This window comes from Pterocles gutturalis, unplaced genomic scaffold (genome assembly GCF_000699245.1).
Source record: "Pterocles gutturalis isolate BGI_N339 unplaced genomic scaffold, ASM69924v1 scaffold23761, whole genome shotgun sequence".
NCBI classification, from domain to species: Eukaryota; Metazoa; Chordata; class Aves; order Pterocliformes; family Pteroclidae; genus Pterocles; species Pterocles gutturalis.
The window spans coordinates 1,828-16,208 of record NW_010098564.1 but is presented as its reverse complement, the minus strand read 5'-3'; the positions used below and the strand labels follow the sequence as shown (position 1 = coordinate 16,208).

Here is a 14,381-nt window from a genome sequence, read left to right as displayed (position 1 = left end):
AAGGACAACACCGCAACCGGCAGCAGCAGCAGCAGCAGCAAACTAGGGCCCAGCTTGGCAGACCGGGACCGCTCGCTGTCGCTCAGCAGCATCAAAGGTAGGTTCTCCAGACCTGTCTCAGGACTTCCCTGCAGGATCTGGTCCCTGGGAAGAGCAGCCAGCTGGTGCAGGCTGTGTGGCATGAGTTGAGTTTGGCATCCTCAGCTCTCTTTGCCTCGTGTTCCCAGCTGAGGGCATGTTGTAGAGCACAGCAGGGAGCAGGACTACCTCTGCAAGAATCCCCTTTCCCCTCCTCCATCCCCTCTTCCTTCTTAAGCTGAAAGAGGGGAGATTTAGATCAGATATCCCGAGGAAGTTTTTTCCCGTGCAGGGGGTGAGGCAGTGGCCCAGGTTGCCCAGAGAAGCTGTGGATGCCCCATCCCTGGAGGGGTTCAAGGCCAGGCTGGATGAGGCTTTGAGCAACCTGGGCTGGTGGGAGGGGTCCCTGCCCATGGCAGGGGGTGGGACTGGATGGGCTTTAAGGTCCCTTCCACCCCAAACCATTCCATGATTCTATGATTCTGTCCCCTCCGTCCACCTCCGAGGACAACCCCTCTCCGTGTGTTTGATCCTTGTTAGTGAGTGGAGTGACAGAGAAACCCCTAAATCCACCTTCGTGCCGGTGTTTTAATCTCATGGTTTTGATTTAAGCCATGGTGCTGGCAGGAGGGGCATGACTCCAGTGGGTGTTTTGGTGCTCTGCTCGGCTTGAGGAGCAAGATAACGCCTGGGGGCTGCTGAGCATGGGGCGGGCTCGGCTCTGGCGTGCCAAGGAGCGATGCCAAAACCAGCAGCTGGTGGGCAATGGTTGGGTTTCCATTTTTAGCCTTCACTTTTCCCATTTTTCTGCTTTCGCTCCCCTCTCCCAAACCTCGCCGGCGAGAGGCGGTTTCTCCCCCGCCAGCAGCCCTTCTCCTCGTTCTCATCGCCTCCCGTCGCCCTCCCGACGGCTGGGCGGGAGCAGACCGAGGACCTTGTGGGCAGCACAGGGAGCTGTTTGTTCAGCCGTTCAATCGTCCCAGACCCTCCCAGCTTGCGTTAAGTGTAATTTACTGAGCCGAACTAAAAGGCTGCAAACAAGGGCTGAATTCTGGCAGGCCTCCGGGCTCGTTGCTAAGTGATGCAGTTGGCTTTCAGACAGAAAACAAGACTGCTTTTCTCCTCCTCTCGCCCCCCAAATGCTGCCCCCCCTTTGTGTGCCGGGAGATATTCGTCTAATAACATTAGCTTGCTTGCACTGAGAGACGGTGCTTGAATGTTTAGACCTTTTAAGAAGGGAGAAAGCAGGCTTTAGTTGGCTAATCTGTAGTATTTGGCAAGTAAAATGCAAGTATTTAGTGCTGGGCATTGGTTGGCAAGGAAACGGACCTAAGCCTTTCCTCCGTGCATAACTGATTGAATTTTTCTATGCGGTCCGTGCGTCATGTTCATATATATAGACAAAATGATCATTCACTGTCCGGACAATCATTAGTCTGTACAGAAAAGGGACTGTCCTGTCGGCAGGGTGGGGGCTAGGCAGGAATTAGATGAATAGGAGAGTGTGTGTTTGGATGGGGGATGAGAAAAAGATGATAAACTCGTCTATAAATAACGGAGCACGAGTGATGTAGATGGGAGAGGGAGGAGCAGAAATAAAATAACAAAATAATGTGTTTCTAATAAAAAGGTTGGAGGAGAGGTCAACCCACCTTGTGCCAAGGACGGGGGGGAGGCTGCAAGTTAACGGAGGGGTTGCTCCGTATTTTTGGCACCGAAGAGGCAGTTGGGCATCGATTGGGGAAAACAAATAGGAAAAGGGGCTCCAAGGGGGGGAAAAACTAGTCCAGGGGGTGAGTGGGGATGATGGTGGAGAGGCAGGGAGAGATGCTGGGGCTCCGGAGGGGTTCATGAGCCCCTGTGCCTCGTGCTGTGGAGGCTGGGTGGTAAAACGGAGCAACGGGGGCTGTGTAGGGCATCGCTCAGCGAGTCAAGGAGGGGCTGGTTGGGGACAGCCACTGCATGCAGGGTCCTGGCAGGCTGCAAGGGAAATGTGGTGACCCTGGCAAGTCCTTTGGGAGGGAGAGGTGTGTGCCAGGTTTTAAAGCATCTTTCTACCTGAAGCCCGTGGAAGGAGCCTTGGGGAGAGGAGCCGGGAGAGATGTTGTCTGGTTCCTGGATTCCTTCTGACAGTAAAAACTGAGGGAATTGGAGACTTGACAGCAAAAAGCCCACGGGCTGTCCAGGTTTGTGGAAATACCCAGCGGAGCCCTCCTTGAAAAGACTGCCTGTCAGCAGAATAGACTTGATGTGCCGAGATGCTTTCCCGTGTGCCAAACCCAATCCAGGTGGGATGGCGAGGACCCTGGAGCCGGGTGCAGCCATGCAAGGCCGTGCTGTGCTGCTGAGCCCTGCGGGGTGCAGAGCATCACCTGGGCAGGGGATGTGCTGGCAGGGTGCACCGAGAGCTGAGGGAAAGCAAATACCTTCCTCCTGGGTCCGTTAGGCTGGCGGGCAGCTCGCTGTAAGCTGGCTGGGAGGTAGGAGCAGGTCATATCACCAAAGCGTAACGTGGACAGGGGTAACAGGGAATTATGGAAAAAATGCATATGCAGGAAAGAAGCTAAGAAAAAAACTAGGGAAAAGCAAGCCTAAAATCAGGTGGCTGGGTGAAGACCTTGGGTAAAATAAGGGAGGGGTGGCCCCGATACCTGGTCCTTGCAGAGCTAGGGAGGAGCTGCTGTTCGCTCCTGTGAAGGTGCTCCCTGACCTCGTGGATGTGGCTGCTGCCGTGCCAGGCTATGTTTGCAAGAGCTGTTCTGGTTCTGGGATGAGCTGTTTCTCGAGCCAAACATCCATCCTCCCTTTTTGGACTCTTGCCCTCGACTGCCATATGTGCCCCCGCCTCGCCAGACCCTTTCTTGTTGCATGGCTTGGCGGGGGGATGCAGATTCCCGCTAATAGGTTGAATTAGAGAGTGGAGCACGCTGGTTTTGTGAGGGTCCGTCATGCTGGTTCTGCCTGTTGCAGAAGGACAGGGCTTCAGAGCACACCCAGTGCTCCCAGACTGGTTTAAAAGAGCAGAAGGTGCAGAGATAAAATCCACCCCCTGCAAGATGTGCTAAACAGGACTCTGTGGTTTGATGCAGGGATTTAGCTGGACCTCGTCTCCTTCTGAGATGGGAAATCTGCCACTGTCCTTCAGCAGAAATGGTCCCGTTGGTCCTGCTGCTCCTGGGCTGGTGGCTGTCCTGTCCTGGGAGACTGTCCGGACCTGGCGAGTGTGTCCCTTGATGGCTTGAAGACATGGACCTCAAACTCCATGCACCTGGGTGCTACCAGGAGCTGCCTTAGTGAGAGTATTTTAATCACTGTCAGGCTTGCCCTGTCCTTTAGAGCTTGAACCTGATACAGTCTTGGGAACAGTGGCATTTGGGTGTGCTGGCTCCCAGGGCACTGCCTCTCCATGCCCAGAACTGTGGACAGCTTTCCTCGAACTGTTTCTCGTGTCAGATGGTGCTGGGTTGTCTCATAGGGCACGGACGATCAGAAGATGATTGCGGGGACGAGAGGAGCCGTCACCGGGACAGCCACCTCCTGGCAGGGCGATTGGAGCGGGATCAGGAGAAGCTGCTCAGGTGAGGGTTGGAGTGAGATGGGGTGTCTTGCTGCAGTGCCACAGGCCATGCTTGGGGACAGCCTGTCTGGAGGAGGGACAGGGTTGTATCCATCCTGGTGAGCGCTGAGTGGGGTACCATGGGGTTACGGCCAGATCCTGAATCTGCAGCAGAGCAATCCTAGTAGGCTCCTGCACATCCATGTCTGCTCCAAAAAGATGGAGAAATGGGGTGTTTTATTCTGGATGTGATGTTAACCACCTCCATCGCAGCTCTCCTTGAGCGTCTGACCCCGGTTTTCAATCACGCTCGTTCCGTAGACTTATCCATACCCCTGGGCTCCTGCAGCCACGCAGTGACCTGTCGCACTCGGACCCTCTCTCACTCTCTTTCTTGCTTCCCCCATGACCAGAGAGAGCAAGGAGCTGGCAGATTTTGCCCGGATACACCCCTCTGGCTGTGCCACGAATGGTTTGAACTCCAACCTCATGGTGACGGGAGGCCCAGCCTTGACGGGCTCCGGGCGCTGGTCTGCAGACCCGGCTTCGCACTTGGCTGCCCACCCCTGGCTCCCCAGGACCGGGAGCCCCTCCATGTGGCTGGCTGGCCATCCCTACGGTGAGTGCCCTGGGAGGGAGCAGTGTGTCCGTGGGGTGTTCACACCAGTGCAGTCCAGGGAGAGATGTTGCTAAGTGGCCAGCAAAGGCGATATTTTGAGCAAAAAAATGGTAGATGACTTCTCATGTGAGTAGGAGCTGCCTGCATCCTCTGAGTTGTGCTGTGGTGTTTCTTTTTCCAGGACTTGGTCACCCTTCCCTGCACCAGGGCATGACTCCAGGCTTCCCCCCTGCCATGGGGGGAGCTCTCCCTTCTGCCTACCAGTTTGCCAGAGACCCGCAGTCTGGGCAGCTTGTTGTGATCCCCAGCGAGCACTTGCCGCACTTTGGTAAGGATGCGAGCGCGTCCCTGAGGACCACGCTTTGGCAGCTGTGGAGGAAACAGGCTTTGGAGAGGGGTAGATAGGAGAGCACATAGCCAAGGGGATCAGTGGCCACAGCTCTGGGGTGGGTGGGAGCTGGTCTCTTGTTAGGTGTGTTTCAGGGATGGAAATGTCTAATCTTCAGCAGTGGCTCCTCATCCCCTGCAGGACCCCTGGTTAGGAGACGCTGCTCTTGGGCTCAGCCAGGGACAGTCAAACCATGGGTGCTTAGAGAGCAAAGCAAGTCAGACGGCCCCAGGAGCCCTGGCGTGCTGGGCATGGGGCTGCTGAGGGGAGGACTTTGCATTTCTTTGCAAAAGGGGAATCCCCTTTGAATTTCTGGTTGCATTTCTACATAGCCGGAGGAACTAAATGATCTTTAAGGTCCCTTCCAACCCAAACCATTTAATGGTTCTGTGATTCTATGTTTGGCACCTGGGACTGTGGTATAAACAGTTGCCCTTAGTGATCCTGAATGCTCTAACTGTTGCCATCCTCCCACCTCCCTGACTGCATTTCTCCTCATTCCCCAGCGGAGCTGATGGACCGGGCACCCCCCCTGTGGCCCGCTATGTATCCCCCAACCAGGAGCTCCCTCCAGCACGCTCACCAGCTCCAGCTCCTCTCCCATCAGCAGCTGCTGCGGCAGCACGAGCTGTACATCCTGCAGCAGCAAGCGGCCCACGCCATGGAGCTACAGAGGAGCGCTCAGCTCGTGGTACGTTTCCAAGAACTTCTTGCTTGGATGTGACACAAGCCTGAAGTTGGAGTGTCTGGGGGAAAAAAGCAGCTCTGCCTGTGTTCCAGGTGTGTCTCAAGGGTACGGATGCATTGAGCGATCCTGCCCTGGTCCATGGGATATGAGGTGTTCAGTGCATCCTGCACAGTTGGGGTGGGTTTTGGAGGGGTTTGGTGTGGAGCTGTTGAGCAGTGCTGTCAGGAGCTGCCCAGCAGCAGCGTGACCTTGATTCCTTCCCGAGGGGTGTCTCCGTTCAGTTGAGTGGTTTCATCTCTGGTCACCTCCAAACAAACCTCCTGGGTGGCTCAGCGAAGCAGCTGCAATACTGGCAGCAATCGCACTGGGTCCTGGAGCCAGCTTTCATTCACCAAATGATTTTGGAAGTGTGAGCTTTCATTTGGGTGGTTTACACCCATTTAATTTTTATAGTGGTCATCTGGTTTTCAGCCTTCATTTTACATGTGGACTTGCTAGGCTGGAGACTTAGAAATAGAAATGGTTTGCTTTGGTTGCAAGTGAAAGTTGAGACACCCTTGATGTGACTTCTGGAGCTGTGAATTTGTAAAGAAAGCTGTCACTGATCAGTGTCACCCTTCATCAGATTGGCCTTAAAATGATGTTGCATTGAGGAACATGTGTTTTATTCCAGTCCATGTTTGGCTAGACCATGTTTTGGTCTCGTTTGGTGGTAGATCTGTGCTTTCCAGGAGCAGGTAGAGATGTCGTGCTGAGTTTTGCTTTGTTCTTATCACAGGAGAGGTTGAAGGCGAATGAGCAGCGTGCAGATATGGAAGAGAAGGTGACAAAACGGAGCCTGGACAGTGCCAAATCAGGCCTTTCCTCCTCTACCCCGGGACTGGTGCACCGAAAACCACCTGTGCTATCTCCCAGCACCTCCACGTCCTACAGCAAGGCTGTGAGTCCACCTCCCCTCTCTCCCAGGGCCTCACCTGTGTCTGTGCTCAAAGCTGAGGTGATCCAAAAGATGGAGGAGCCCCCTTCGCAGCCAGCCTACTCCTACCCCACCACCCCCAGCTCCCATCCTCCCAGCCCGCCCCCCGCCTCTCCACCCCCGGCCCCTGCCATCCCTCCAAAGGAAGAGGTGCCCGAGACCGTGGAGAAGAAAGACCTGGAGCTGGAAAAAGAGGCTGCTGGTCCCTATCAGGCATTGTTCCCAGGTAAGAGAGCCCTGCTTTGGCAGAGTCCCGTTGTGTTTGTGCCTGCCTCCCTTTCTCTCCTCAGCTCTTTCCTGCTTCTATCCCTTCCCTTCGTGGAGAAATCCACGTAGCTCCTCTAAAAGGCAGGGGAGAGGCCAGGACCAGAGGTGGTGTGATAGACTTGGATCGATGCCTGGGTCGTAGGGGCACCCGGGGCTGTAGGCTGTCGTCTTCCCTTGGGTCGAGCCTGGGTTGGTACCTCCAGGGCTGAAGTCTCAGTGGGAGAAGGATGCAGGAGTCAGATCTCTTTCCAGTTGCAGGAGAGTGCTGGAAAGGTGCAGAAGGGACCTTTGGGGTACTGTTGCTTGTGGCAGCTTGGGCAAGAGGGGGCCAAAGCCGCCTTAGAAACGAGAAATGAAGGGAACCCATCTCTCTGCCTTAGTGAGAGAGGTGATTTGGAGAGCCAGCCACTACACAGCCTGTCCCTTCTGATGTCTTGCAGAGATCCCCCCAGGATATCCATTCCAGTCCCTGCCTCCATCCTTTGGAAGACACTATCCCTACCTCCTGCAGCCCACTGCAGCATCTGATGCAGATGGCCTGGCTCCTGACGTCCCGCTGCCTGCTGAAGGCTCTGAGCACATGGAGCTTTCTCCAGAGGTCAAGCCCATCCACCTGTCTCCGTCCAAAATGCTTGAGCCCATCCAAGCAGCAGCAGAAGAGGAGTCCTTGGAAGAGAGGGTGAAATCAGAGGTGCAGATGGAGGAAAGCCAAGAAGGGATCTGTGAGCAGGACATAGGGACTCTGAACATCGCCAGCTCTGCAGCCGTCCCAGTGCAGAATGTGGACAATTGCAATCTCCTGCTGCATCAAGGTGAAGCCCTGGGTGCTATGGAGCAGGACCAGGAAGACCTCCAGAGCTGCCCACCTCCTTACCAGGTTGTGGCCTGCCCTGCAGAAGCAGAGGCTGAAGCAGAGACTGGAAGTGGAGCAGAAACCTGCTCCGTGCACATGGACTATGACGGTTCGCTCGTGCACACAGAGACTGAGCCCTCCGAGATGGACTTGACGCCCCAGCGGGAGGAAGCCTCAGTAGCCATGGATCTGCAGAGCACAGATGTGCCCCAGGGGAGGGAGTTTCCCAGCCTGCCCCCTGAGGAGGGGGAGCAGGGGACAGAGATCCCTTCCTACACGGAAGAGGCAATCTCTTGCCAAATCCCAGCTCTGGACATCAAGCCAGGCGACCCACTGGCTGGGATGAACGCTTTGGTGGCTGCCACAGAAATGCCTCAGGCTTGTTCCTTGCTGACTACCGCCAGTGTCACTCCGTCCCAGATGAAGGTGGAGGTGTTACCTGAGCAGGCCTTGGAGCACTCCTTCCTGCAAGGAATCACTTTGCTGAGTGAAATCGCAGAGATGGAGCTGGAGAAACGGAAGCAAGAAATGCAAAGTAAGTTGTGAGTACCCTGTCTGGCCAGCCTTGGGCCAGGTTGGGTCTCCTTGCATACGGCCCCGGTGCTCTCTGCGAGGGCAGAGGAGCAGAGTGGGGTCTCTTGCAACCTCTGTCATGCGGCAAGGAGAGCATTGCCCCAAATTCAGGAGTTGTTGGTACTTTGGATGGGGTTGGAGTGGGGTTTTGGTTACAGTAGGCTGAGCTACGTGTGGCTTTTGTATTGCTCTCCCCTTCCAAAGGCCCTCGCCATGTCTAGACAGTTTGTGGTATGCGTAGCGGAAACGGAGCCCCATTTGCTGAGAGCTGCCAGGTTAACACCCTTCTGGCAGGCAGAGTCTACAGTCTGTCAGGGTTTGGCACAGGAGGCCCCAGTAGCTCCAGATGATGCTTTCCAAGAGCTTGGCAGGTCCTGAAAAGATCTCACCTTCCAGTAACTTCCTGAGGCGAGACGTGATGGGAACTGACAGTTGTACCATGGCTGGGTACAACAGGAGATCTCAAGTGAGGGCCAAGGGTGGCTGGGAGGCTCCTTGAGATGCCATGGTCCAGAAAGGGACATCAGCCTCTCCTTGTGCCTGCTGGGGGAGCAGCTGTGGAGAGTGAACCTCTATAGCTATTTTTTTCTGTCCTGAGCAGGTCCTGAGAGTTTCCCTGTCCGGCCAACGCTGGAGAGTTTGCTGGCTGCCAGCACCCACATGCTCATGGAAGTACTTTCCACCCCCTTTATGGAAAGTCTGAAAACCATCCGACTGCCTCGAGAGCTGAATCCCAACAAAAAGTACAGCTGGATGCAGAAGAAAGATGAACCTGTAAGTAGTTCTTAGTGTGGCTGAGCCTGAAAAGCCCTGGTGCCTCCGCTCACCGCAGCTTGCTCTTCCAGCCACCATTTGCCCCCTGGCTTGTGTTGCCCTTCTGCATCAGCAAAGTGAGCAGGAGGCTGTGTGGTGCGATTTAGCTTCCTCCCCAGTTTGTCAGTCAACACTGTTGATCTCAGCAGGACCATCGGCATCCCTAGAAATGGTGTTTGTAACACAAAGGGAGCAGGAACTCGTATGTGACAGCTTTGGTGGGGGGGAATAAATAACAATAGTGGCAGGAGGGTTTTTCCTTGTTTTTTCGTTGTTGACTTGTTCCCATGGGAGAGACTGACAAATTATTTTGCACCCTGCATGTAAGTGTTCCAAGACAGGAGTATTTTCATCTGTCTTTTTAAATAAGGGAAAAGAGACTCCATGGATGTATTTTATCCTGCAGGTTCTTTCACAGGGTTCCTCTCCCTCAAAGCTGATACCATCCCATACATAAGCCACAGAACATCTTTGCTGGGCTGGTTTTGCTCGGGTACTGCTCTAGGGCTGTGCTTGTTGTGGACCCAGGCGCTCTGCTCCACTGTAAGCACGGAGGGCTTCCCTGCCAGGCTGCAGATCTTGGCTGTTGCAAGGGCACCCCGGTGTGCACCATCCCCGTCTAGGCAGGGACTTGGACATGTTCTGACCTTCTCACCCCCGCTTGCCTCCCCCCCAGATGTACTCCATCAAATCGGCCATCGAGAACATGGATGCGATGGAGCTGGACTACAGGATGAGGCTGGCGGAGCTGCAGCGCCGGTACAAGGAGAAGCAGCGGGAGCTGGTGAAACTGCAGCGCCGCAGGGACTCCGAGTAAGTCACAGGCTGCTCACTCGGTCTTTTTTTTTCCAGCTGGGCACTTTCGCTGCCTCTCAGTCCAGGAGAGCAAGCAACCCTCCGTCCCTCCCTGTCTCCTCTCCTCTCCTCCTGGTACAGCCCAACAGAGCTTTGCACAGGACACTCCTAGGCTATGTGACACAACAACCTGATCACTGGTGAATGCAGCTGGGAGACCGTGTTAGAGACAACCTTGGCTTCAGCAGCGCAGTTTAGCAGTGTGGTGACAGGCGAAGGTTCTGGGTTGGCTCCTGTTTGTGCTTGCTTTCTTTTATTTTTTTTTCCCTTTTTCTTCCTTTTGGATTTATTTGCTTTATTTTTTTTTCCTGTTTGTTTTGCTTTTTGGTTGTGAAATTTGATTTTGCCTTTTTTTTTTCTTTGCCTTTTTTTTTTTTTTTTTGTTGCCTTGGTTAACAGTGAAGCGTGTGGTTTTTTTAAAGGGAAAAGCATGACGAGAAAAGTAGAAGCTTGGCGAGAAGAGGCCCTGGAAGGCCCAGGAAGAGGAAACTTGGATCAAGCGCTCTGTCACCCGTTAAGGAGAGAGGGAAGAGTGACAGCAAGAGTGGAAAGTAAGGCTGGAATTTGGGGAAGATGGGAAAATGGCAGGGTCACTGCACCAGGGTCTTACTTGGGGAGAGCATCTCAGATGCAGCGGGGCCTCGCCGTGGCGTTGTGTTGGCAGGCTGGTCTCTGGCAGCAGTGGTGTTGTGGAAGCGTGTGCATTTAATGTGTGTCCTTGCGATGGGAATAGGGTGCCAGCCTCCTCCCTCCCCGCTGGTAGAGCGCGTGGCTGCGATGTTGCGTGCAGGTAGGACAGGCGGAGTTGAGCGGCGGTGAGGTGATACGGAGCAGCCGGCTGGGCAGGGAGCTGTAGGTGAGCTCTTGGTGATGGGAAGCGTGTCCTCGTGTGTTTTCAGAAGCGCAGACGGTGCAAGCGGGTGCTGTAGAGCTCATTGCAGGGATGCTTATGTCAAAAACTGGAAGGATAGGTCTATTGCAGGTTGTCTACTTAGTAGGGCCTTTCTGCTGCGTTTCTGCTGTCTTATCTCCTGTTCCCTTCATCAGTGGGAGTTGGTTTCGCCTGACCTCTCTCTTTCAAGTGTCTGGATCATTCTCGCTTCTGCTTTTTTGTCTTTTGCAAGTCCAGCTGCTCTTGTTTGGATGCCTGGATCTCATCACCGTTGGCCATCTAACCATCCGTACATGGCCAGGTCTCTCCAGTGGGAAGGCACCTCCAAGCTACCAACCTGTGTGCTATGTATTTTTGCAAAATGTCCTTTCAAGACTACAAATTAGATTCAGGTGCCCAGCTCCCACTGATCATGTGCTTCTGAAAAATCTGTCCTCTCAGTGGCTCTGTGTTTTGCTCCTCTTGTTTGGATGGCTAGACAGGCTGGAGACATCCAGAGGTGGCTGGAGTTGTGCATGTGTGCGTGCATGAGCGTGTTGCGTGTGCGTGTCCCTGCATCGTTAGCCTGGCGTGGAAGATGGAGATGCACCCTCAGCCAGCGTCCAGGGCCCGAGGTGTTGGTTTGGCTGTCTGCAAGGTCCACAGAGAGGACGGAGGGGAGGGGAAGTTCCTGGAAGCTGAGGAGGTTGCCCAGTGTCAGCAGCTTTGTGGTGGTGGTGTGACCTCAGCCAGCAAGCTTAGCATGAAGGAGGTGGCATACGAGAGCTTTTAATGGAGGCTTCTAGAGGTTGTGAGGTGTTGACTGATCTCTCCCTCCATCAGTTTCTGGAGACAGCTCGGGAGCAGTGAAAGATGTGCTTACAGTCTCACCTACTTTATTTTTTTATTTTTTTATTATTTATTTTCCCTCTCCTTTCCCCCCAAATTCAAAAGCAGGACCGAGGATGCAGATCACAGCTGCTTCTCGCAGAGGGGCCAGGCTTGTAAAGCAGGTTGCTTGTCCTTTGAGCAAGCCAGTCCCTGCAGTGCCCTTGTCCCTCCGTGCCACCCAGTGTGGTGGTTCCTCACCACCTCATTGCTCATATCTGAGCAACCAGAGCAAGTGTCTGGGCAGTGAGGCACCTCCCTGGGCCTCGGGAATCCCTCTCTGCACCTACAGAGTCCATGGAAGTAGAGGTGGATAAAGACCTACGGGACCAGCTCAGCTGTCTGTCCTTCCCTCTGCTGCTCTGTACCAAATCAGGCACTTTTTGGTGGCTGTCACTCAAGATACCAATTCCTTCCTTTCAGAGACCACCTTGCAGGTCTCTGGTTTCAGGCCTCCTCGTCTGTGCTGGTGGCCAAGAGCGTGCAAGAAGGGCTCCTTGGCTCTCCTGTTTGGTGGAAAACCTTGTCCAAACTGCTGTCACTTCACAGTGGGCTTGGCTCCTGTTGAGGATCCCCACTGTCCTAGGAGGCATTTAACCTCACCTTGATCTTGGTGGGAATCACAGGGAGGAAAATCCCCCACCTTGACGCATCCTGTGCTTGGCTTGCAGACTGAGCAAGTCCTTGTTGCTCTCCGAAGACTCTGAGACTGGTGAGGGCATGAAGAAGAGGCACAAAGGGGCCCTCCCGGAGGAGGATGAAGATGTGGAGAGCAGCAGTGGCAAGATGAAAGGGAGGAACCAGAGCTGGGAAGAGCACGATGCGGCTCCCAGCTTCTCAAATGAGGTCAGTGCCCTCGTGGGGAACGTGGAGCCGTGGGCCAAAAGCAGATTTCTTTCCTGCTTTACTAGTGTTGGCTTACACTGGATAACTCCTCCTGGTCTTAGAGTGTCTGCTCTCAGTTCATGTGGGTTTAGAAGCTCTTAATGAGAGGACAGTTTTTGCAGCAGAGGAGTATTTGCAAAGGCTAACCTTGGCTGATGGAGGTTGGACTTCTTTGCTAGGTAGCAGAGAGGCAAGCGCCTTCGAGCCAGCCAGAGCATCGCACTAGCTCTGAATCCTGAGCAGTGCTTGTCTTACCCCTTTGCCTGTCGAGGTAGTGGAGTGGAACAGACTTCCCGAAAGGAGGGAGGAAAGAGAGCACAACCTTGCTGTTTTAAATGCAGGATTTTCTTCTGCTGCTGTTGAGGCAATGAGATATTTACTGGAGCTTTAAGCTGCTGATGAAATCCAAAATGCATGCAGACAAAGTGCTGGGTTACAGCTGCTGTTATCTAGCTGTAGCACATGTAAAGTATATTTACTTTTTTCAAGAAGCAAGAAAATACTGAAAAGGGTGTAACAGCCCTGGCTGTCATGCAGCGTCACTGATGCTCTTGCTGAAAGGTATTTGGGTCTTTTTGGCATCCCAGCCTCCGGAGCTGTTGGTTATGTGGAAATCCATATTTATTTGGCTGGGTTTTTGGGTAAAGAAGATTTTTAATCCTCGTGATTTGGAGAAAAGCTTCTAAAAGCAGCCCAAACATATACTAAAAACCAGAAGGTGTCGAGAAAAAAGAACTCCAAAACATGCTGTTCTATGAACATGTTTCTTTTGGAAGAAAATTCAATTTTTCTAAGTTAATCTTGTGATTTTGTAGTGCTCAATGAGGGTAAAGCTGTGCTGTTTGCTGACATCTTCCTCTTCTTCCTCCCTAGCACCGTGGTGGGTTATGGCAACTGGGGTTAAGACCATCGTTTTGAGCCCTAATTAGCTAGTGTGCATGAGTGACTGTTAGGAGGCTACTAAAATTCTTCAGGTCTGCCATGATATCTGCTGTGTATTCACCTCTGTCTCTTCCTTTCACCTCAGCAGTTAAAGCTCAAGAAGAAGAAGGTACCATCAGATCAGGAGCAGCTGGCCAGCAAGCTTGACAAGGCCCTATCACTCACCAAACAAGACAAGCTCAAATCCCCCTTCAAGTTTGCTGACAGCTCTAGGGGAAAGCCAAAAAGTAGCGGAGGTGGCAGCAGGTATCTCCCACCCCACGAGGCTTTGCCGAGCAAGGAGGAAAAGAAGAGCCTGGCTAAGAACCTGGGCTTGTCACTGAAAACCACCAAGGAAGGTAAAAACAAAGTGGCTGCCAAAATGAAGAAGATGGAGGTTGGGTTAAAAGTCAAAAATCAGCTCAAAGTTTCCCATTCACCAGCAATATCAGAAGTTAGCAGCTACTCCTATAGTAAGTAACCCCTCATTTATCGCTTCTTACAGTATAATCTGTTGTGGGGGCTTGTGGTGGGGCTTTCTGGCCTCTTGGAAGGGGTCTTTAGATGGGTCTGGTTTTGCTCATGAGTGGAAGGTGACATCTTCCCTGGCTAATCAATGCTGCTGCATCTTTGGGGACAGCATGAGGTGTCTGCCCAGCTTGCTGTCCCAAAGGTAGCCAGTATCAGTGCATCTCATCCTGGCCTGTGTTGCACTGATTCTCAACGGGGAAGAATGCTTTAAAAAACAATTTGACCTGCGTTCTTGCTTTTGGTGGGAATAGACACTCTCCTTCTAGTCAGATGAGTAATCGTAGCCTCTGCTCCAGGAGGTGGTTAACGGTTGACTTTTAAGTCCTTGTTGGGTTGGGTGGGATTGGCTTTAGGATTATGCCGTGGAGACAGTTGGAGAAGGCAAAGGCTGCCAGTGGGCACGGGTGTTCAGGAGCATTGTCCTGCCCTTCAGTGTTGTGGCTTGGTTCCTGGCTGACTGCTCAGCCTTCCCATCTGTCTCAGCAGTGTTCATTTCCACGCTGGCACCCTGTGTCCCAGTTGCCATTTCTGAACCCAAAGGTGCACCCAAGGCAAATGTTCCTGCAGCCAAGCAGAGCTAGGGACCCTCCTTACAGACGGAAAAATCTGAGTTGCAGAT

General features: G+C 53.4%; 1 protein-coding gene across 1 annotated transcript in view; it reads left to right on the top strand.

Annotated features, from left to right (window-relative positions):
* TNRC18 (trinucleotide repeat containing 18) overlaps positions 1-13,712 on the top strand; it is a gene marked incomplete at its 5' end in the record, with an annotated part of 16,297 nt that extends 2,585 nt beyond the window's left edge. Inside the window, 12 exons of the mRNA XM_010073528.1 lie at positions 4-97; positions 3,554-3,656; positions 4,048-4,253; positions 4,435-4,581; positions 5,148-5,332; positions 6,108-6,531; positions 7,013-7,960; positions 8,597-8,772; positions 9,488-9,624; positions 10,089-10,217; positions 12,097-12,271; positions 13,341-13,712. Coding sequence (XP_010071830.1) covers positions 4-97; positions 3,554-3,656; positions 4,048-4,253; positions 4,435-4,581; positions 5,148-5,332; positions 6,108-6,531; positions 7,013-7,960; positions 8,597-8,772; positions 9,488-9,624; positions 10,089-10,217; positions 12,097-12,271; positions 13,341-13,712 — 3,096 coding nt within the window. The remainder of the gene's footprint in view (positions 1-3; positions 98-3,553; positions 3,657-4,047; positions 4,254-4,434; positions 4,582-5,147; positions 5,333-6,107; positions 6,532-7,012; positions 7,961-8,596; positions 8,773-9,487; positions 9,625-10,088; positions 10,218-12,096; positions 12,272-13,340) is intronic.
* Positions 13,713-14,381: the final 669 nt, after the last annotated feature.